Source organism: Euprymna scolopes, chromosome 19 (genome assembly GCF_053919585.1).
Source record: "Euprymna scolopes isolate OS-2025 chromosome 19, ASM5391958v1, whole genome shotgun sequence".
NCBI lineage: Eukaryota > Metazoa > Mollusca > Cephalopoda > Sepiida > Sepiolidae > Euprymna > Euprymna scolopes.
Window position 1 is genome coordinate 97,498,393 of NC_136500.1, and position 26,070 is coordinate 97,524,462.

The window sequence follows — 26,070 nt, forward strand, 5'->3', positions numbered from 1 at the left end:
CGTTTATATCTTACCCTATGCAAGTGTATTGCTAGTAAGCATGGATTCACATTATCTCTCTACATCTCTATATTCACGTAACTGTCTACTAATATAGCTACTGATAAGGGTACCTTTCTCCCTCTCTGTCGCTCTCTCTTTCTATCTATCTCTTTCTCTCTCTCTCTCTCTCTCTATATATATATATATATATATATATATATATATAAAATTTGTCTTTTACGTATGTGTATGTTTCGTCTTGTTTGTGGGTGAGATTATTTCCACACATATAACTATATACACATATATATTTCCATATATTCAGGTGTTTTTTCATTTGGAAAATGTATTCATATACATCACAATAGCTTAAAATTATACTTGGAAATGTAACATACACATAAAACTATCTGCCGAGACAGCTACATAAACGTCTCTCATGCTATCTCTCACTATATATCTACATATATTTATGTGTGTTTATGCATGCGTTTGAATATGTTTATGTTTAAGAGATCTTTATTCATGTACGTGAAAATGGCTTAAAAAACAAATCACTATAGATATTGACGAATAACTATTTGTCCCAACAACTAAGTTTACACACACACACATACACACACCCAAACACACACACACATATATATATGCATACATATATACATAATATTTATATATAAAGTGTGTGTCTGCCTCTGTATGTGTTATAATGTGAGTTGTAACCATATATTACCGGGTAGAAACACATGGATTTACAGATTTTATTAACTCCTAAAGTAAGCGAAATGTCACTACTTCGTACTAAATTCTCATCTAAATTATTTAAATTTATTCTCGCTTTGAAACTCCCCTTTCGTGAAATTTTCTGCTGATTATTTTATTTTTGTAACTTGGCTTTTTCTATTAAAAAATCGACTGCAATTCGAAGGACGATATTTCAAGTCGGAGATTTTGCCATGGCGACTGCTTCGTCGCACGATGTATCATCTATACTGTCAGTAAACGCAACTTCCGGTGGTTTGTTGTCCTCTGAGCCGACCACACTTCCGTTCTGCGCGGTCATGCACGGCTCTAACTTGTGCGCGGCCGCCGGGGCGAAAAAGGGGCGACTACTCTTCGCAATTGCTCCGCCTGTGCAGCTGTGTATAGAGGTGCTCGTCACATTTCGCGTGTTCTTCTGTGGTTGACAAAGTACAATGTAGATTTTCGGCGCGAAGAGGCAGGCGAGGGCTACAGTGGCCGAAATGCTTACACACATGCACAACGACGTGATCTGGATCTATATAAAAAGACAAAAAAAAGGAATAAAATACAATTTATATCATCGCAAACATTGAATAAAAATAAGATCGATACTAAATTATATACACACACCCCCACACACACACGCTCACACACACGCTCACACACACACGCTTACCTAAACTCCTCTCTCGGCTTGAGCATTGTCGTTGAGTCATGTCACTTGCTGCTTCATATGATAGTGAAAAACTCTATTTAAACAAACTGTAAAAGCAGCGGCCAGTGTTTATCACCGCTTCTTCCGTAGCCTAATGTACAGAGCTGCCGACTGTTAACTAGATGGGTGAAGTTGCGATCTCGTACTAGGATGAGGCATTAGTCTGTCCGCTATATATTTGATATCATTTGTAAAAAACATCCAAACAAAATTATATCATCCGTAATTCTCAATAATTTTTTTTCTCGATAAAGGTATATTTCTTCTATCTATCTGTAATACAACTAAATACTTTATCTGGGGTTAAGTATATCTATATATCTATAAAAGTGAACGTCTCTGTGTATCTGTGTGTCTGTGTATCTGTGTGCCTATGTATTTGTGTGTCTGAGTGTGTACATTTCCCTACGCAATAACTCTGTCAATTTTTAGTCTACAGACTCGAAATTTGATATGCAAGGTACTGAGATTTGGGAAAATCTTTGTGATCGGTTTTCAGCCAGAAATTAGACTGTTAAGGAGGCAAAGTTCAACGATCTAACCTTTGAGAACTCTACCAAACTCTTCCGACAATTTTGAGTCTAAACACTTGGAATTTTAGATATAGGTTCCTTGGACATGGATCTAACTTAATAACTTGATTTGAGGCCAAAATAATAAATGTTTTAAATGTCATAATAGGGGTCAAACTTTAAAACATTGACTTCTGTGGCCTCTACCAAATTACTCAGAAATGCGGTCTCTAGCAAAGAATTAAGCCAATTTTGGGTCTAAATATTTGAGATTTTACATAAAGGGTATTCAGAGATATGTCAAATCGGTTTGGTCGAAAATTCAGTTACCAATATATAAATATATGTACGTATGTATGTTTGCATGTCTGTCTAAAACTTTCGACAGAGGCAACGGATTTTACCACTATCAATATCGTTTTGAAGTTCAACCTTTCAGACGACAAATATAAAAAAATTGGCTAAAAACATTCAACATTACCTAGGCACTTTTCTACGGAGAGGTCGCTTTTTTCGTCGATATTGTTGAAAGTCCTCCTCTCCTTTCGATTATCTAGCCTTAATTTAAACATAAGTCATTCCGGTTTGGCAGTGATCGTAACAGCAAAGACGCCAGGTTTTTCCCCCATTCTTTTCCTCCTTCGCGTAACAGGTTCAAGCCTGCTTTCCTACTACCGCTTTTTTCTTTGCTCAACATACACATCAAAACACCCGGGCAACGCCGGGCTGACATGCTAGTATATATATATATATATATATATATATATATATATATATATATATATATATATATATACGTATGTGTGTGTGTGTGTGTGTGTGTGTGTGTGTGTGTGTGACATTAGTCTACTGGAAAATCAAAAAGAAAAGAAAAGTAGTATATCTGATTTATTGCTTGTTGATAAATCTTCACGAGGATGTTATTATGAATCCAGAAGTATAAATCTTTAATTGCGGTTCATGTGAATTCACACAATCGTCGGTCAACAACAACGACAGATGAGAGTCGAAATATGTTATTATATGCTCAATAATTTTTCATCACAAAAAATATAATTCAATATATTTTACATATTTCTGAATATCAAACTAGCACATCGAACGAAACTTACAAGATAAAGAGTTAGTCGTAAATTGCAATATTATAAAGTAAATTTCAATATTATAATGATGTCTATGTTAAACATAAATTACGTATATATATATATATATATATATATATATATATATAGGGTGACCCAATAAAAAAGGACCCCAATTAGGCCCCGTTTCTTAGTGTTTTGTCCGAATGAAATGAAACTTTGGTCATAACTAGTTTATTATATTCAAAACATCACATCAAAACATTAGGGTCTTTGGCCTTTTTCCTCCGTTCTACAGCGTATGTTCTAGATGGTCTCCATTTAGCTTTTTTTTTTGGGGGGGGATCACCATGTATATACAGTTAAAGCCAAAATTATTGGCACCCTTTCAATTTTTACTTTTTTTGGAGAAAAAACATTTTTTTCACTAATTATTTTTATTAAAGTGTTAATGAACATTTATATCGACCATCTACAGATCCGAAACACTTTTAGTTTATTATAAAATATTCAAAATAAATATTATTAATGATAACAAAAAACAGACGAAACTGTGTTCCTTAATTTTAGCCATCTTTGCAGTTTGGTGTTATTGATAAAGTAAAGGATTTCATTAAGAGTATCCAATTTGCATCTTTTAAATTTGAAATGTGTTATAGGCATTATAGTAACATTTTTCAGTACACACTAAAACATTACCATGTAATATATCATTGTGAAGCGCGTTTTTCGCTTTATCGGATCGTGTTATTCGTTATCATTCACAATCTCTTCATTCATTTTTTTTTTTGCAGGCTTTCGACAGATCGGTTAAAATTCAAATCCGTACGATTTTCTTGTTCCAGTTTAAAGTAGGCCAAAAAGCTTCCGAAACAACCCGTGGTATCAATGATGCGTTTGGCACAGGAATCACTAATGAACGTGTAGCACAACGGTAGTTCAAGAAATTTTGCAATGGCGACAAGAGTTTCGAAGATAAAGGCGGTCTCGGCCGGCCGACTGCAGTTGATAAAAAACATTTCAAAACCTTAATTGAAGGCGATCCTCACAAAACCACATGGGAAGTTGCTGTTGAAGTCGAGGTCGACCACTCTACAGTCGTTTGCCATTTAAAGAAAACAAGAAAGTAAAAAAAGTTGGATAAATGGATACTGTACGAATTGAGCGATAACAAAGTCGTCGTTTTTAGGTGTCTACCACGCTTCTTCTGTGCAACAAAAAAAAAAGAAGGAATTCTCGAGCGGATTGTGACGTGTGATGAGAGTGGATCCTCTACGATAACCGACGACGTTCGGTACCGTGGTTAGATGGTGGAGAAGCTTCACGACACTTCCGGAGCCGAAATTATACCAAAACAGATTATGGTGACTGTTTGGTGGTCTGCAGCCGGTCTCATCCATCACAGCTTCTTGAGTCTGAGCGAAACAATTACGTCGGAGAAGTACTGTCGACAAATTGAAAAAAATAACCAGAAGTTCAGACGTATGTGCTCGAGATTTGTCAATATGAAGGGACCAATTCTGCGCCATGACAACGCTCAAGTGACCCTGCAGAAGCTGAACGAATTGGTGTAGGAGACTCTGCCTCATCCACCATATTCACTAGACCTCTCGCCCACCGATTACCACTATTTCAAGCATATCGACAATTTCCTACGCGAAAAATGCTTCTATACCTGAGATGATGCTGAATCGGCCTTCAATGATTCTATCGCTTCCAGAACACCGCATTTCTTGTTTCTCATTGGCAAAATTGTGTCGAGTCTAATAGTTTTTATTTCGATTAATAAAATTTATTATGAAAGGAATTATGATCTTTTGAATTTGAACGCAAAAAAAACGACATTTTTTCACCAACCTTATCCACACACACACACACACAAATCTCTCTCTCTCTCGCTCTCTCTCTCTCTCTCTCTCTCTCTCTCTCTCTCTCTATATATATATATATATATATATATATATATATATATATATATATACTAACACAGACTGGGAGAAAAAACAGTTTGCAGATAGAAAGACAGATTTACTAGCTTTAATTGCACAACGTTCTCAGAAATGCGGTGAAGTTATTTTTGATTTTTTGTTCGTACTAAACAATGTTAATATAATGTCACCAATATGATACAGATTTAAAGAATGCAAACTTAAACGTCATTTATGTACAATAAAGACTTGTGAATGAGAGAATCCTAACTAGATAAAAATGTTTGATATTTGATATAATGAATCGGTGTCAGTTAAAATTTTGCAAATTCGAATTTAGAAAATTTATTATTTGAAACCAGAGATACAAAATTAAAGAATTCCTTATTTCATGAAGTTTCAATAATGCCGATTTTCCTCAGAGATAAATAGTTAGCAAAATGTCATGCATGTAGACTAGCTTTAATTTTGCTGGTTTGAAATCCTCAGAGTATGGGAGATATAATGTTATTAATCATAGTATGGAACACTATAGATCAAAAAGGCTATTCACACTGGACCCACGTATGAAGTTGAAAATAGAAGTGTAACAAATCAAATCAAAAAAAAAAAAAAAAAATTGGTGGAACTTGATTAGTAAGCGTAGATCACATAATTTTATCTGTAAATCCGACTGGAGGAATGTATATTTGTAACATTGTTAAATTCACATTATACCATCTATATAACTATAATCATTGCATGAGAAGTTCTGCAGCGTTAAAAGATTAAAGTAAATGAGAATAAAACGATAACAGATCATATATATATATATATATATATATATATATATATATATATATATATATATAAGTAGAGATCTTTAATAAAGTATTTTGAGAAATACTTTAGCAAGAGGTGTTTACCTCTTGCTAAAGTATTTATATTATTTCGGAAAGGAAACACAAAAAGAGGTGAAAGTCCTTAATCCGCGGAGTTTCGAAGATATACTTTCCTTCTCGTCAGAGAGGAGAAATTAGCAAAATACATAAAGAAATTTTGCTTGTAAAGTATTTAAAGAAACTAAATACTAAAAGGATCATACTAGCGTAAAAATGAAATGTAGAACAGTGAAACAGACGGAGAGGGGTAAAAGGGGGAAAATGGTCTCACGATTGTTGAGTCCAGAGTCGGAGAATCAACGAAAGTGGTAGAAGTAAAATATCTATGTTTATTGTAGTTCGAGTGCATGTTGTTGGAATTTATAAATGGAATAAAAATTAAATATCTATGTGAATAGTCACAGATGAAGAAGTCCAGTATGTGAGATTGACAAAAAGACAGCAATTAGAAGAATAGAGAAAGTTAGCAGTGAATTGAGATCATTCAAGGGTGAGGAAGGGTATTGGCCCAATATATATATATATATATATATATATATATATATATATATATATATATATATATATATATATATATATATATATGTGTTTTTATTTGTTTTTGTTAGCGATACTTTCTTGAATGAATTCAATTATTTATACCAAAGTGTATTTTTACCTAAATGCGTGTTGGGAATAATTTTCCCTTTGACAAATCTGGTACCCAAAATGGGAAGCGGCATATATATTATTTTTAAAATATAATTATCCACTGACACGTGTTTCGTCGTCCACGACTCATCAGAGTGGCTGAATCTAGCGAGAATCTGTTATTTTAGAAATAATATATATATATATATATATATTCATAGTTGACATTCTTTCTTACCCTCATTTTTAAATATATATATATATATATATATATATATATATATATATGTATATATATATGCATATATATATATATATATATATATATATATATATATATATATATATATATATATATATATATATATATATTCTGCCTTACTTTAAATTATATAATGATTTCCTATAACATGTTAATTTGATTAACTTACATAATCTACATATCCCTACCTAGGCTCTAAACTGGGCACTTCCTAATAAATTTTTAAATCCATCCCATCTAAACCCGAGTTCCAACCCTTAAATTTCACACAAGCCAAATGAAATTTTATTGGCGATTTTGCAGAGCCGGCCAGCACTAAAGGCCCACCTGGTACTTTTAAGAGAGAGGGACACGCCAAATAACTACACCGGTGAAAACGTGAATTCCATTTTTAAAACGAATAATTACATATTTAAGTATTTATTTAACGAAGTATATATATTTATAACTATTTATTTAACAGGAAAACGAACGAATTATGTTTATAATTTTTTATTTAACAAAAAAAAAAACAAACAAACAAAAAAACGAACAAAATAAAAACGAAATGTAAACAATGTTTAAAATCTCTACTGCTGTGGGATACATCTAATTAAGCAGGGAAAAACGTGCTTCGGCATTTCCGCTATTGTCATAACGCGATCGACAATTTCAGTTTTCATGATAAAATTAAAACAAATTTTAAACCCGTAAAACTTGAAAAAAATAAAACTTGAAACAAAACATAAAACTTAAACAACCAAACGTAAAACCTTAAAATTAAAACGTAACAGAACAAAACGTAAAACTTTATCGTAAAAACAAAATTAAATACAAAAAACTTTACAATAAAAAGTAAAACTTTATCTTGGGCAATGAAAATAACACAAGTCGCTCGGAAAGCGTGTAAAAATCGAATTCACGTTTTCACCGGTGTAAATATTTGGCATGTCCTCCTCTCTTAAAAGTTCTGGTCGGCCTGTAGTGCTGGCCGTCTCTGCAAAATCGCCATTTTATTTAGCTAGAATGTAGGCGGAATTTTATGCAATTTAATCTATCACTAGAATCCGACCTATCATCTTAATTTCTTCTTATTGCTTTAACTTTCGCAGCAATTACAACCCCCCGAGTTAAGTATTTTAGGCATTGGAAAATCCTTTTCTATACATATATACAATCATAACTTTATTTCCTTCATATAAGATATATTATATATAAACATTTTTATGTAATATATATATATATATATATATATATATATATATATTTACTTGTTTTTAGTTATATATATATATATATATATTTATATATATATATATATGCTGAATCTATGCATATGCGTTTGTGTATAATATATTATAAAGCCTGTAGGATTCTATCTGTTTTTCTGTTTATCTATTTTTTATGCAAATAATTTAAAATACGAGCAGTACATTTGTGTTCTTGCCCTCCCACACGTCACTTAAATATACAAACTTTGACGTTTCTCCACTTAATAAACGGTAATATATATCTACAACTCTAAACACCTTCCGCTTCGACGCATTTTGCTAACTTTCCCATATGGTTCACTCTTTATATCTTGGCGATAAAAATGGATCGCGGAAACTATCTACCCACGGATTTTAACGCTACTCTTAGCCCCTCATTTGAATTTCTTTTATTCTTTCAAGATATAGCTTAAACTTACCAGAATTTCTCATGCAAGAATTACAGATTTTTAGATCTACATGATTTAGATTTCACAACTTTAAATGGATGTTCCAGGCTGATTTACAGATAACATCATCAGTTCTACGCTTAGCATTCACGTTCAAACCATCTCTGGTGTTTTTGGATTTTTTACAGTTCTGTTTTTCAACTTCATACGTAGACTCTAATTTTTGGTAATTATTATTCTATACTTTCTCAAATAACAATTACAAACTTGTATATTTGATAAACGTTTGTACTTTTAGATGCATCCTCTAATTTATTCAGTTGGATGTAGATCTTTCACATGTAATTGTGGAATAGTATATTTTCATCTGTTAAACCTATGTTAGAAATTTAGTTTAGTTCTTCTTTTACACTTAGGCGTTCGATATGATTGTCTTCGATTTGTAACATTTTAATTCCTAAGTTTTTCAGATGTTTATATGATATAATACTTGCTATTGTTTTATATATATATATATATATATATATATATATATATATATATACATATATATATATATATATTTATAAAATATATATGGCGATTAAGCTACACTGCATATTCCGCGTTTCATCCACTCTAGGATCCTTCAGGCTTATGCGCCTTGTATATGTATGTATATATAACATTCACCAATATATAATTTTTAAAGACGTATATATATATATATATATATATATATATATATATATATATATATATACATATACATACGTCTTTATAAATTATATATTTGTGAATGTTATATATACATATGCATACAGACGCAATATTGTTTCGTGAGAATTAGAAAATTTAGAAAAGTTAATGTTTATAATGTATTATTTACCTATATGTGCTATATATTTATGAGATTGAGGCAAAAAATCTCAAGAGTATTAGAGCTAAAAATATGAATTAATACATTGAAGTAGGAAAATGATTATCGTGCGAAATATAAGATTTACTTACCTTGAAATCTTGATTGGCTCCAAAATAAATCGGTATAAATGCTAACCACACTATGCATGTGCTATACATGGTAAATGCAATATATTTAGCCTCGTTAAAATTTTGAGGTATTTTTCTGGTTTTAAAAGCATACACAGTGCATAAAATGATGAGGAACATATTGTAGAAAAGCGATATGACAATAGCTATTTGACTGGTTTTACATTTCAGAACGACAGCTTCTTTTCCTTGGAGAACATACATGGTGTCTGGTCGCTCGAAACCTATCCAGGTAAAGGCCCCCACTACCTGGACGGACACAAGCGAGAAACAGATTATGACTTGCGACCGCGGACTGGTGTAGCTCGGCCGCTTGACCACGGCCCGAATACCACGGTTAAAGATCCGATAGATACGGTTGGTTTTCGTAAGCATGGAGGCATAAACAAGACTGAGCGATGAACCGAGGCCAAGGCGTGTGATTGTGCACATGGCCACGGACGGTTTCGCGAGCATCACAAACGATGTACCGTATGAGAGAAAGATGCCGATGAATAGGATATAACACAGCTCTCGCCCCGAGGCCATGATCACCGGCGTCTTGCTGTAGATGATAAACGTGATGAGAACGAAGATGGTTGATAGAATGCCAAGCAACGAGAACACGATGGGCAGGATTGCCCATAGGGTGGTCCACTCGAGGTAGAGGACTGGCAGGGGAACGCATGCCGTCTTATTCGTGTTGGGGCGAAAACCTAATGGGCAGTCTTTGCATTTTGATATCGTCTCCAAGATTTGGTATTCGCTGCATTTGATACACATCCAGCAACAAACGTCACTTCCGCTGCTCTTGGCGTAACCAACTTCGCAGGGCTTCGAGCAAATGGAGATCGGTGTGACGTCAGAGCCGTTGCGCCACGTGATCAGGTGATCGAACAGTTTCAGGCTGAAAAAAGACCAATAAAACGAGGAGAAACTGAAAAAGTTGAATAAAATATAATATTTAGAATCAATAAAATATCGTCAGCAGAAATGTAACCATGGACCATGGAATCTCGTAAAATTATCGAATTTAATTACTTATTGATTTATTATATATTTCTGAGCATCTCCTGAGCATTATCAATAATTTGATTACTGTTTTAATATGTTTTATATATCCATATCTATATTACTACTTCTAATGTTGTTGAATATTAAATGAGAGTATACCAAAACATAATATTTTGAAAATCTTATCACATATATTTTCAAATATATTTTTAAAATTAATTTTTGCAATTACTTATTCAGTATATTATTGTGCTATTTTGAAACTTTATTTGCTAATTTACCACATATATGTTACATTATTATAATAAAACTGTAATTGTATGGCAGATTTAGTTTAAAAATCTATGCAAGAAAAATGTGATTCATGAATTAATTTTAAAATTTTAATGAAATATCATTCAAAGAACGCATAATTAAGTTTTACAAAGAAGGTGACTGCACGGTAAGGAAGGAAACAACTTCTAATGTGAAGCTGCTGAATGGATCCAATGACTGGAAAATTTCTATTGATCTCAAAACATTTAGAATTTCCAGTCGACATAATTCAAACAGAAAAGCAGCCAGACATTGTAGCATGGTCCGATTCAAAAAGTATTCCCCTCCTCGAATTGACAACCCTTTGGGAGGAAAACCAGGAGGAGATACACGAAAGGAAGAAAAAATTATATGAGAAACTGCGTGCCAACTGGAAATAGATTGGTGATAGCACGTGATTGCTATTGAGGTTGGTTGTAATGGATTTCGAGAATACTCAGTCATTTTTTTTCTTACAAAAATAGGAATCACGAGTTGCAATCTTAAAATTGTTTATGATCGACTTAAGAACACAGCTCAATATGTGTCGAGCTGGATTTGGTCGTGAGCGAAAATACTTCAGCATGGACATACGTTATAATTTCTCTTTGTTGATCTGTTTTTAAATACCTTGCCGGTGGCAAAAGCTGCGTGGTAGTATCAGGAGTAGCAATGCCGCCTTGAGCTACCGAAACTGTGTTATCACCCTTGTTAGTGGCCTATGAAGGTAGGGTATCGCATGTGCTTTTACATAGTGTATAATAGAATTTGTAAAACCCAAATTATATATATATATATATATATATATATATATATATATATATATATATATATATATGCATGTGAAGTCAGAACAATTTACTAGTTTTTTCGCTTTTGGAAATCTTATATTTTTGAATAAGTCATAATTTGTTTATACAATGAATAAACACTACTATGGTGACTATAACATATGTAATACGTGGCAAACCATGCACACGTATAATGGTGCTTCAGACCGAGCAAAATTCGAAATTTACAATATGTCTACACCATCATGTATATGTATATGCTTATGTGTATTTTTGTTTGCTTGCATTTTTAAGATATAGAATAGGTATTACATTATCTTTTTTCATTATCTGAAACGCATCTTTAGCATTCGGTGCCAGAAACTTCCTTTGTCACGCAATCCATCCATTATCAAAACATCCAAAGTTATTCAAAGACAAATTGAAGCAAATATTCTTGTAGATATGATTTGATATTTCGGTATTTTATTAAAATCATTTTGTTTTCCGTAACCGAAATGTTTATGAAGTTATAACATTAAAAAAAGAGATGGTTTGAAGAATTTAGAGATGGGTAAACATTTGGATATTGTAGATAAAGTTACATATGTGCCAAAAAGAATTTAAAAAGATGCAAGGTAAAGCAGATGCCGTCCAGTTTATACAAGAGGAATCAATTATCATCGTCAAGAAAAGGGCGAATCGGAAATGATGAATATGGACAAGGAATATAGAAAAATAATAGATATTTCGAATGGGTTGCTGGAGAGAATTGTGCTAACATTTATAGATAAACATATGCTCGGTTCAACGGAAATTACTACATTCAAACTGTAATTATTTCACAGTGTGGTAGAACACGCAAAAAGAGATGTGGTACACCACAGATACTTCATTTTATCAGATGGGCGAAAATGTTTTACCGGGAATGTTTTTACAACGCTTCGACAGAATATAGAGCATGTGTTGGAATACAATTCAAGCAAAGTCAATCCCTGCAAATTTTATCCTTTCTAAATCTTCAATAAGGGTGGCAGTGACCTAGGATCAGAGCTACACTGCTAGCAGATAAATACCTGCCTTACGCGAAAAATTTATGAAATGAGAGTAACAGTGTTGCGCTTGGGCAATTCCGTTGTACGAGGTGCCTTCAAAAAGTTTCCAGACCTTTTTTTACAGGCATTTAAAATTGTTGTAGACCACTATAAATTCAGTATGGTATTCCTACACATCTTATGAGAGGACTAACGAATTTTTATGATTTCAAGTTCAAGAACTAGAATACACTCTGATTGTCACAGCTGGTGAATTTCAAAAATGCAATCTGGATGCGAGGACACTTTAGCAGAACGATATGCAATAAAGTTCTGTTTTTAAATTAGAAAAAATGCCACAGAATCTATGGAATGCTTAATACTGCTTTTGGACCATCTGCCTGAATCAAGCGTTAGCTTTAAAGTGACATAAGAGATTCATAGTGAGGGATGATGAGAGGTGTGGGAGGAGTAAGTAAGTCAGGACACCAGAATTGATTGGCCTAATAAAGAATATAGTGGATAAGGATTGTCTTGTGTCTAGATGATCGAAGACCCTATAGAGACAATTAGGGCACAGTTTGATGCCAGTGTGGGAACTGTATCACAATTATTTGCGAGAAACTGACGAGGCGGAAGATTTGAGCGGTCTGTCCTAAAGGTGTTCAGAGAAGATCAGAAAGAAAGACGTTGTTATGACAACAGAGATGTTGTCCAGCTGATCAATTCAGATCCCGAATTTCTTGATGCGCTAGTGACATATGATGAAAGCTGTATCTACTGCTATGACTCAGAGACCAAGAGACAGAGTTCCCAGTGAAAGCATACTAGCTCTTTCAGCCCCAAGAAGGCCACCCAGAAATTTATGATGAAACCGTTTTTGACATGATTTACATACAGTGTGTTCCCACGACTAATGCTATGTTGAGGTTTTAACGGAGTTAAGGAAGATATTCCGTCGGAATTGGACAGCACTCTTCCAACCGGGTAAGTGGGATTCCCATTAGGTCAATGCACACAACTTTATCCTTGTCACAGACTATTTGACAAAGATGGGTATCAAGACAATTCTACACCATTATTTTAGTCCCCACCTTGCTACCTTTTTCCTAAGCTTAAGGAAAACCTGACTGAGGATATGAAAGAGGCTGTGGCAAATGTCATTGACACACTCACACGAGAAAACTTCTATGCAACCTTCCAGAAGATGCCGGAACGGTAAAACTCGTGCATTACAGCTCGTGAATATTACTTCATTAAACGCAACTATTCGTACTAACAATTTAATCAATTTATGAATCTTCTACCAAAACGTTCTATTTAATAATTATAATTTTTAATATCATAAAATTCCCGTTTTTTTTAATTGTATGATATAAATTATAATTGTATGATATAAATTATAATTGTATGTATAAATACGTATGATTGTATGATATAAATTATAATTGTATGTATAAATTATAATTGTATGATATAAATTATAATTGTATGTATAAATACGTATGATTGTATTAGCTAATAAATTTGAATTATGTACAGTTTTCATTTCGGATAAATTGTTTAATTACGAGAACTGATTAAAATCGTTTTTGTAGCTTAGTTTAGTTTCGTATATATAAACATGTATGATAGTTTATAATTTTGTTGATATTATTTTCATAAGTATGTATACATCACTTAGAATTAATAAATTTACTAATTATTATATATCTGTTAGAAGATTCATAAATTAATTCATAAGTTGTTAAAATTGTTAGTACGAATAGTTGGTTTTCCTTTGTTTGTAGCTTAGTTTAGATCTCGGAGTACTAGGGGACCCCAGTGGTAGTGCGTTATGGCCCACCGATGCAAGGAGACGCCCTGGCACACTACCAACCCCTACTCCACTGTCTTGTGGGTGCTCTTGGTTGGGCGAAGACTAGATGAACCAACCCAAAATCAAACACAACTGCCTTGTGGGCCTAATCACAGCAAAAGGCTAAGAGATGGGAACTCTGACTTCATATCCTACTGCTACCTCGCAGTTTTCTTTAAAAAACTTTGGAACCTCATCCAGTCGTCGTGGGTTCGTTCCGTTGGAGGTTCAGAGGGTGTTTATCTGATATGCAACAGATACTACACCTAAACTGTGTAAGCAAGTTAGGAGCCAAGGTGGAAAGTCTTGTACCGAAGGATAAAGCACTGAGGCTAGTCATCGTCAAGACTGACGGACTGCAGGATGATGATGATCTTGATGATATATATATATATAAATAACTACTTCATTTACTCACATAATATTAATATACGAAAGTATAAATTTATGCGTAAACTTTAAGTATTTACTTCAAAAGTGCTCAATACGGAGGTAGAGCTAGTTAGTAAGTTATAAAATATATATGGCGATTAAGCTACACCGAATATTCCGTGTTTCATCCACTTTAGGACTCTTCAGGCTTATGCGTGAATTTTGTTGTTGTCTGTCATTTAGGGATGATAATGAAAGCTCATAATAGCAAAATATAAAATAAAAACAATGTAAACAACAAAAAAATAAACAATAAAAAAGTAGACACCATGACAAAAATAAAACTAACACTCGCAATAATAATAATAATAATAATAATAATGATAATAATAATAATAATAATAATAATAATAATAATAATGATAATAATAATAATGATAATACCAGCAAAAACCATACTAGAAATAAGAATAAAAATACTAATAACGAACACTTTGCGCAATTCAAAATAAATGTAAAGCGTATTTTACCAGACCACTATATTTGCGAAAGAAAGCCCGAATAACAAGAAATATTACGTAGGTATGATTTCCTTAGATTTCAAAACTCGATATTATGATCACAAAAGTACATTCAACAATAAAAGAAAACACCGTATGAAAACAACGCTAGCAAATAAATACTGGGAAATCAAGGAAAGCGGACATCCGCCGATAGTCGAATGGAAAATAATAAGACAAGCTACCACATGTAGAGACCTAGACGACCCATGTAGATTATGCTTTTCATGAAAAATTTGCTATCCTGTACTTTAAAGAACCCTAACATCTATTAAACTGTAGAAGAGAAATAGCGAACAATTGTTTTCACAGGATGAAGTTTATTCTAGGATAGCAATACAAAATAATTTTAAAACTAACAAAAACAATAGAAGATAAACAAATGAATAAATTAAATAAACATGAACATGCATAAACTATCACATATATATATATATATATATATACATATATATATATATATATAAACTAACATAAAACACCCTAACCTAGATTTAAAACAGGTCAAGAAACTAGATATCCAGGCTAAATAGAGCACACACAAAGGAACAGGTCAACCAGAGATCAAATAGGCCTTTGTCCGGTAAGTGCATGTTCATTGGCTGATAGGAAGGGCGCGGTGGAGACTAGAAAACTGATTGGCTAACTAAAATATCAATAGAAGGTACGTATATAAAAACGACATACAACCACAAAATTCGCGCAGAAGCCTGAAGAGTTCTAGAGTGTATAAAACTCGGAATATTCAGTATAGCTTAATCGCCATATATATTTTATGACCTACTATATATATATGTATATATATATATATATATATATATATATATATATATATATATATATATATATATATATGCACGCATTGTACGTGTAAATATAAAAAACATTCACAATAAAGCAGCCTATACGGATAAAGTATATTTTTCATTGTTTTACAAAGAGTTATTTCGATTATCGCGTAGAAGGAGTATTCCTTCTACGCGATACTCAAAAATGTATACACTATTAAAATGAACTTTCTCGTATCGCATTTTATTAAAACTCAAATGGTGATATAAATTGTACATTAATATTTTTTTACAATAATATTATATGATTAGCAAATACGGTGTATTTAATTTAGTAATTAAACTATAAGGTTAACAAAAGATTATTACATGACAGGAGTATCATTGCTTCTCGGACAACGCTATTGAATGGCCACTAGTACTTTTTATTTTCATTTATTTAGAAAAACTAGAAACGTTATGAAAAAGAAATATATTTTTAAATGTCCTTTTTTCGTAATGGAAGAGAGATAAATTATTAACAGCATATTAACTCCTTAATCTCAGAAAAAAGCTTTCTTTTATTATTTCTAATGCTTAAATAATAAATGAATTAAACATAATCTGGCTCCGTGGGATATTTACGACGATTCCAAAATCTTTTGTTATTACAATTTAATACTATATATTTGAAATGGATAGTACTTATCTAGTATTATATGAAAATTGGGTGATCAACGTTTCCTAAAGGTTCATATACTCAAAAACATTCATATACACAAAAAATTTATATACACAAAAAGTTTATATACACAAAAAGATTGTGCACTATGCAAACATGTATAGCCATCAAATATCGAAGTAACATGAGTTTTCCTCATTCTCTATAAGAATAATAGGACGTAACGGGACATGTTAATCTTAGTTATGCAAGCGAAATTGTTATCACATTTATATATATATATATATATATATATATATATATATATATATATAGAGAGAGAGAGAGAGAGATAGATAGATAGATAGATAGATAGATATCGTACTTCAAGAATATTCATAGGAAATCACACTGGATCAATGCTTACTGGTAGTTGTAAGCCAGCGGGTCTCTTATATATAATCTGATTATGAAGTGTCTACGCATTTGCCTAGGGCTCTGTCTGTCATTGTGTACGTGTATCGGTTTGTCGGTCACTATCTCTAAACATCTCTAAGCTAAATGAATAGAAGCTGAAGTTATATAAATAGTTCATTAGACGTGTTTGTTCTTTCTGAATTGCAGACTTCGCCCGTCTTTCTATTGATTTTTCGGGGTCTTCGTTATTCTCATATGTTAGTTCAAAATAGCATTTTGTCGATTAGTCCAGCTTTTTGTCAAGCTTAAGTTTAAATAGCAATTTCTCTGCTAAATGCACCTCATCAATGGACGTATCTTGATCAGGTCGCGGCTTGTTATTTTATTCTGATCGTACAACAAGCTGCTCTGCTTTCTAGTGCCGAAAATCGGTTTAAGAATGACGTAATGATAAAGGTCGGCAGAAGACAGAAAGCAGGCGTAATTAAGCACGTGATTGATTAATATGGAGGGAATTAGAATAGTATCGTTAGGAGCGAAAGGAACAAGACATGCAAAATATTTTATAAAACATAGTATCTATTAAATAGTCTTATTCCTTTCTCTCTTCTTCTTTCGCTTTGTCTTTCTTTTTGCTTTTACCTATTCCTTCTTGCCTTTTGCCCAAAGCTGGTAAATGACAAAAACTAAACAACATCTATTTGAATAAAAGTATGTATGTATGTCGATAACTAATGACCAAGGTCATTGGCGACCCCGTCAGAGACGCACACCGACAAACAGAAAGTATTTATTATGTCATTCTTTATTTAATCTAAAATATGTTTTCCAATCGAACCCATAAACGACAATAATCTCTATACGATATACTGTTTTATTTTACACAACTTAAAATTACGTTAAACACTTTTAGTCTTTGCTTTCTAGTCATACATGAAAAGGGTTTGTGTGCAAACAAGATGAGATAGTGTACATTATAAGTGCAACCGAAATGGCGATAAGGGAGATGATTTTTGATAGTTTGAAACACGATTCGAAAAAATATATTAATTTAAAATGAGCATTTGTAGCTCATTATTTAAAAGAAATGTGATATTTTGTGGAAATTGTGCTTCATGTAAATAAGAGAAAAGTATATTTATGGTTTAGATACATTTAATTTCAAATGTGTATATATCGATGTGATGTGAATATCTGATTAGATATGGTATTATCTTTGAGCGACAATGTGTACATATCTATGTATGGATGCCTTTAAAGCATGTCGTATAACTCCAGAACTATTCATCCGATTATTATGAGATTTGGAACAGAGATTATTTGCACCAGTGAAGGTCATATTCTGAGATATATTTGGTTTTAAAGGAATAAACATGCATGCGCACTTATTTTTTGTAAGAAATAAATATGCGTTATTTTTTGTTTTAGGTTAGAATAAACCACATTTTCTAAAATCTGGGACCATTTTCATTTAGCAATAGCTAATTCATTTACGACTGGCAAGATGAGATGTTTTATATACGGTATTATGCTATTTAACTGTTTGAATAATTGAATTAAAGAAAATAAACTTGATGCAAAAAGAGTCGTACCTGCCTGTCCATTCCCCAATTTGAACATATTTGTAGGAATCCTCGTCATTTATTTTTTTAAATTGGTATATATCATAGCGACCAGGACCGTCACCCTTTTCATTAAATTCTACAGTTTGGCCAGTAATTCCTGAACGAAGAAAAAAGAAAACAAGCGGTTACAATAGTAGCTTTGAAAAAAAAAACAACAAAAATCAAAAAACATAATTATAAATAGTTAAATAAAAGTTAATAATAGAAATAGATAAGGAAAGAAAGATATGAAGGAAGTAACAGAGAGGAGGAATACGTTAATAATCTACTTTTAATTTTCTCTGATTGAATAATTATATTTTATGTTCTAACTTATGTACTGATTTAAGTTATTTTATGCCATAATTATTCGTCAGTAAATAATTTGTTTATGCCTGATCAAATTTTGACGATACCTAATATATCCACTATTCACTCTGACAGAAGGGCAGCCAATATTTTACATATCGCAGGGGATGTATGTTCTTTTATTTTATACTAGCAGGTTTTTTTTAAAGATGATTAAGAAAAATTAAAAAAGTCAACAAACTACTATCACCCACACCTAAACTTCTATGTTTAGCGTCTAAAACAATCAAACAAAAAGAATAGCCACCGAATGAAATGGAATCCTCGTGCTTTATGAAGCGCGCACGCACGCTTTTACACACACATACACACACACACACAAATATTTATATATATATATATATATATATATATATATAAATCAAAACAGCAACATTTATCCTCAAGATCAATCGATCTATTCATGAGCGTAATCACATATTTGTAGCTGTATCGGAGCAATTTGAACTGTTATTAATTTCGTAAGACTAATATATTGTATATGAAAGTAATGATGCATTGAATCTTTAAAGAAATTATTTTATCATTCATGATATTCTGTAAATAGCTAAAATAGTTCATTTGCGAAAAAATGAAATGAATGGACAACATATAAAAATAATATGACGTAATGTAAACATTGATATTAATTGAGGTTTTATTCAACTGTGATTAAACACGAGGAAAACAATAGCGGTATTATACACATATTTTTATTCGTGAATATAAAATTACATAATAGAAAACCATACGACTAATTTACACTCAGTGTTTGCTGTAAGGAAAAAAAATAATAGTGAATAATTTAAAAAATTCGTAAGTAATATGTGGTTATCTTAGAAAAAGTGGAAGATTGTGACGAAAATGGGCGTTGTAGTGTTAGCAATCTGCGAGTAAAAAGTAGGCACCTTGATTAATAACCCGGTTTAATATGTTGTGTGCGTAGTTAATGAAATGTTAATGAGAGTGTACGTACTCTGTTAAAGTTTTCTAAATAAAACGAAAATTATAGATTCGGACACATTAGTGAATTCGATTAACGGAGTCAAAAAAGAAATGTTTTCTAGTGACAGGTACAGTTTAGTGTGAAAATGAATGACAATTTCTTTGTGAAGTCATTCTAGTCAAACAAAGTGGGGATACATCGCTTTATTTGTATTAGGTAATCCTTCATCTAGAAATAAGATTACGTCTTTATTGGTTTATAATGACATCTGGATACTTAATCCTCGTGGTTCGTTTTGTCTATTAAAGTAGTAAATACTGCCTCAACAAGTTTTCTTCAGTGATTATCTTAGTGGTCACTTTCTGTATTCTTTTGCATGAATCGTGGTTTGTCGGTAGCATATATTCCATCCTTCATATTATCTTCACGGCATGAATAATTGATGACAAATAGAATATTCATAATTATAACCAATAACCGGTCAGTTCATTGTATCGATTTCATTTTCATCGGACGACATAGAAGAGAACATTCCACAGTTATTTGCTGTTAACATTGCATCTCACCATCAGACTAAACCGACTATTCAATACATATCTCTTTAAAATAACATATGATCTCGTTTGAACAATCATGGCTTTGTATTAGTCAGTTTCTGTTCCATTTTCCTTTAAAAAATGTGTGTCTGCACTGTAAATATTTCATGGTAAAGCAAATATTTCGCACAAACCTTAACTTTAAAATATAGTGTGTGTGTGTTTGTGGGGGGGAGAATTGAAGATGATGGGAAACAAGGCTAAGCTATGCACGACTAGACATGACGACGGTGTCATAGTAAAAAATGAGGATTTATAAACTTTATGGAAACAGTAGATAGAAATTTAGATAATAAATTCAATCCATATGTAAAAGGCACCTGGAAAGTAATAAGAAGAAATACAGAAAGAGCATGTAAAAATACGAGGATTTAACGGAATGCATATGTGACATTGTCTTAGATGATTTATGTAATTATGCTGGGATGATATCCAAATGAGATGGATGCATTTGTAAGATTATGAGTGATTAGCGTATTCTGTAACTAAATTCTTCTACTTATTTTTTAAAAAACCTGTACTAGTGATCATTCTTCAGGTTGGTTGATTGGTTGGTTGTTTTTGTTTTACGGCATATCAACCCTTTTCAGGTTATTTAATGCCGAATCCAAAGATTTTGAAGAAAATATTTTTAATAGAATATATTTGTTGTTTTCAAGTTTCTATTTAACCCATAGTTGGGACCCTAACAGGTACTACCACTCCGGGTCAGAGTGGACCTGGGAGCAATGGCAATTAAAGGGCGGCTCCACACTCCCCAGAGCCCGCAAGCTGGGGTCTCACAATTGGATATAGTTTAAGGTCATATCCAGGACCCATTTTTGAGGTTTTTGTATGAAATTATTCAAAGCCTTAAAACAGAAAAATTATCCTAATGCTAGGAGAGTAACTCTTCCACATATATCGGGCAAGAGAGAAAAATGTGTCAGCTAACTCGCTACTCCATCCGTTGTTTCAACCACCGACAAAGGCATGAGATATTAACTCTACCCTCGCCTAATGCAATTCTTCTTTTCGGTTGCTATTTTCGTTTTATTCAGTCTACTCCCTTGACCATCAATCTATCAGACAGAGAATAACAATTCAATAAAACTCAGACAAAGTTCCCCTGACCTCGTTGATTCCCTTTTACATCTTTGTATGAGAAAACATTTAACCAATCAAAAACAAACTAGTGACTGATTGGATGTGCAACACACAGCAATTTAGTTGCGCAGTTACCTCATATCTCACTGACTACATTTTGTATGTAATTTGGAAAGTCAGAAACTTTAGTCAACCAAACAAAGGATTTTACACCTGTATATGTCAAATCAGTGATTCTTATTTTTTTTACGAAAACATTTTCCTACCTCTTTTCAATTATTAGATTTATACGTTTCTAGTATCTCCGTGGCTATTTCTATCAGCTGTTCTTAATTTAGAAAAAATAAGATCAGTTCATATTCCCACACTAAATTATGATATGAGGTATCAGCGCTAAAATAACATTCTTATACTCCATCAACTAGGAATAGATGACCGACCATGAGGCTATGCCGAATTATATTGGTAGAATGAATGCTACCTGAGAAGATGTTTAATGAAGGCCGACCAAAGTTCACACCACTCTGATGATCATAAATGTAAAAAGGAAAGATGATTGAAGTTACCTTGGAAGGATACATTCCGGATGTGACGTAGCAGTTCTGAACCGGCGAGATTCCGGCCAGCCGGACAAAGGACGGTACTCCCGTTACATTTCTCTCGGATCATACTCTCCACGGCATGAGCCAACGAGTAAACCGAATCAATGACAAATTGCACCAATCCTTCTTGTTGGTAACTAACCGTTTCCTTGTCCAGATGTTCTTTTCCTAAAAACATTAAAAAGCAAAAAAGTTTAATGCACATGAACGGAGAAAGAGAACAAGAGACAGAAAGGCAGAGAAAGAGAGGAACGAGGATGTGCTGTGACTTTCAAACTTGAATTTATTTATGCATACCATTGTAGATGAGATGATAAAAGCACCATGGAAAAGTGTATTCGAGAGAAAATCTTTTTATTAATTGAGATTATAAAGATCTAGTGTTTATTATTGATATCGAAAGCGAAGTTTATTATTTATATCGAAAGCAATATCACAGTAAATAATATGACCAATTTATATAATTAAAATGCAGACGTTAACAAGTTATTTAAATTCTTGTTTACTTTTAAATGTAATTATTTTCAGGCTATAACATTTGCCATTAAAAACTTGTTTTTAATGGTAAATAAAGAATATATTAATATCCCTTCATCTAATAATTACATTTCCGCATCCAAATGACGCATTATTCTAGCACACGCACACACGCATACACACGCTTACACACATATGTATATGTTTATTAGCGTTAGCCAGAAAAAATGGGAAAATTAGGAAATTATTTCTCTTACGTATTAAACCACTTATAAGAGTTTTCTTCAGATTAGAAAACTTGTTCAACCTTATCAATTATGATTTATACGTAGCAGATCTAAACATTTTCTTTGGTATTTATGTCTGATCGGCAAAACGCAGACCACACAGGGTTGTTATAAATCATGTTCGCATCCTAAATGTCTTATATATTAGTCTTTATCTAAACAATTTTTCTTCATTCTTACGGCGAGAGTTTCTTTTTCTTTCTGTTCTTCGTGTTCATATTTTTTGTAAAAATGTTTCAAGAATTCGCTTCATAATTTTAATGCTGAACTTTTTATCTTTCACTTTTATTTTATATTTTTGGTATCGTGTGTTTGAGGGATGGTTTGAATTGTTACTTTTATCCATTTTTAATCGCTGTTAGTTGTTATAGTAGTTTTATCGTTGAGTTTCTTAATTTGCCCCTATGCACCATGAATAAAAAAAATACCGGTGTCTATTCTATTTCGGGTTATCGGTTTTCTGTAGAGTTTGAGGGAAAGAAAAAATTGTTGGAATGTTACCGAATGAAATTTTTATGAAAATATTTGATCGATAAAACGTCGATATATAATTGGACACATGTTTTATGTTCGCTACACAATTGCAGAAATATAATCATTACTTTTGGTTTTACTACTTTATTTTCCAATAATATTCGCATAAATAAAAATATTTATAAATGATTCGAAATATTTAGTATAGGATTAATAATTTCTATTATATGTATTATTTACGTTATTATTTTCATCTCGGATGTTAGTTAGACAACGTTTAGGCCGACTATTCTGTACAATGTGTCACTACATATCAAATCTAAAATGCAACACAAACATAATGATTAAATGAGTGTCAGTTTACCATAATGATTGGTAATAATGTATACATGTATGCCAGCGGCCTTTCTAGATCGGTTCAACTGGCTCTGTAGAGAAATAGGTTTTATTGGAATATCAAATGGTTTTGCAATGGTTTATAACGACTGACTTTCTTTCACACCCCTGGCGTAACAGATAACATTTCTGAGTTATCTGTTGTAAAAAGAATTGTTTTAGAGATTTATGGTACTCAGTAGAAGTTATACTAACAAATACGATTGCGGCTTACTCAAGGCTGTACCCAGTCATGGCTGACATTGAGGGCAATTTATTTCATAAAGAGTTCTGTTCGAAATTTCGTAGAGACTCTCGAGTTCGACGTAAAAATTCTCGACTTCGAACCTTAAGAAGGTCGAAGGCTACATCGGTCGAAATATTTTATGAATGGCATCCAAAACGAGAACAGTAGCTTGAATAACAAAACACTAAATACATTCACAATGTTATGTAGTTTCATCTGAAATAATACTATGTCATTGAATAATGTCATAATATTATTTCACATTAATAAAGAAAAATATATTTGATTAAAGATTTTTTCCTTTTTCTTTTTGTTTGGTTCCTATAGTTTAGCACATCTCTAAAAAAAGACATCCGAAGGCCCTCTGTACATGTTAATAACAGTTTATACCATATAGACGAAATCGGTCGATATTATTTTATACGTTTATTTATGCCCCCATCATGGGCATCATGTCAGAATAACGATATATGAATTAAAAAAAAAATTAGTACAATCACATTGTAATATTTCAAACAAAAGTTGTTATTTTTTTTTAACATTTTTTAACGGTATAACGCTTAGTACATTAAATATTGTATTTACAATTTCATTTAAAAACTCCCAATCCTGCCCATTCAATCGTAATACCTACTTGATATTTCCGAGCAACTGGCCTCAGAAGTAAAATGCTCTCTCTGTAAATAAATAAAGTAATTGATCATATTTACGTATTCCCTTTGAATTATGTTCTTATAAAATCATCCATCTATTTAAGATTTGAAAAAGAATGCAATTTGATATAACCCATCTTTTAATCAAAAAGTAATGTATACCCAATTTTAATCATCTCAAATCATATCTATATATTAAGCAAAATTATTACGTACAATTCTTACATTTAGCGGAAAAATGTTACTTGGAAGTTTGTAATTACTAGTAGTAAAATATTAAAGCTATTTTAGTATCTTTGTATTTAGCTTGTTCTGATAAGAGAACACACATCAGTCCATTACTTCAAATGGAAGTAGTGTTAACATGTTATATAAACAATCTTTGATGTAATTAGGTGATGCTTCTGTCTGTAGACATTGCTAATGATAGTCACGTTAACAATCTGATATTGGATATCTTCATTAAAGCGTAGACACGATCTTTCATTACCTACAGATCTATTTACATGTAAGTTATATGGAGGCCAGGCGTGTTCGTGTGTGTGTGTACGGGTGCGTGCGTGCGTCCGTGCGTGTGTGTGTGTGTGTGTGCGTGTGCGTCCGTGCGTACGTGTGTACGTGTGTGTCGGATTTAAATTACGGTTTATTATAGAGAGACTCTTCGTTTCGTAAGAATTTCCAATAGAATTTTCACATTAAAATAGCTTTAATGTCCAGTAAGAACTTTGGGCAGGTGAATGAACTTTATCGGTGGTTTACTTGTCTGTCTCCCTTTAGAATATCTTCACATGATATAAAAGTATTTCTCACTAAAAGTAAATTAAATTGTAATTATTCCCCCATGTACATACATACGCACACATATCTATCTATCTATCTATCTATCTATCTATCTATCTATCTATCTATCTATCTCTCTCTCTCTCTATATATATATATATATATTAACTATACAATAAATGCTTTAGATACTGGCAAGTGTGAGCGGTTTTCTAGCCAGGTAGATAGCATCTACCTTCGTTTTATAATACTTAACACTTACACGTACTTACTCGTCTATGTATTTATTCCAATTCATGTTGCCTGTGAAAGCTGTGGAATTTGAACGTTCGACTCTACGGAAGGATATTATCAGTCATAGCAATCAGTGGTAGTAAAATTTTCTTATAATTTATAAATAAATTAAGTTTTGTCTTGTTAGTATTAAATGTAACCCTCGGATTATTATGAATTTATTTTCCTGAG

The 26,070-nt window shown here is 32.4% G+C and overlaps 1 protein-coding gene across 1 annotated transcript in view; it reads right to left on the reverse strand.

Annotated features, from left to right (window-relative positions):
- Window positions 1-857: 857 nt before the first annotated feature.
- LOC145239854 (metabotropic glutamate receptor 8-like) overlaps window positions 858-26,070 on the reverse strand; it is a 736,068-nt gene continuing 710,855 nt past the window's right edge. The window contains exons 5-8 of the mRNA XM_080103413.1: window positions 22,277-22,480; window positions 18,723-18,852; window positions 9,366-10,290; window positions 858-1,261 (exon numbers count right to left, since the gene is read on the reverse strand). Coding sequence (XP_079959539.1) covers window positions 920-1,261; window positions 9,366-10,290; window positions 18,723-18,852; window positions 22,277-22,480 — 1,601 coding nt within the window. The 3' untranslated portion in view covers window positions 858-919. The remainder of the gene's footprint in view (window positions 1,262-9,365; window positions 10,291-18,722; window positions 18,853-22,276; window positions 22,481-26,070) is intronic.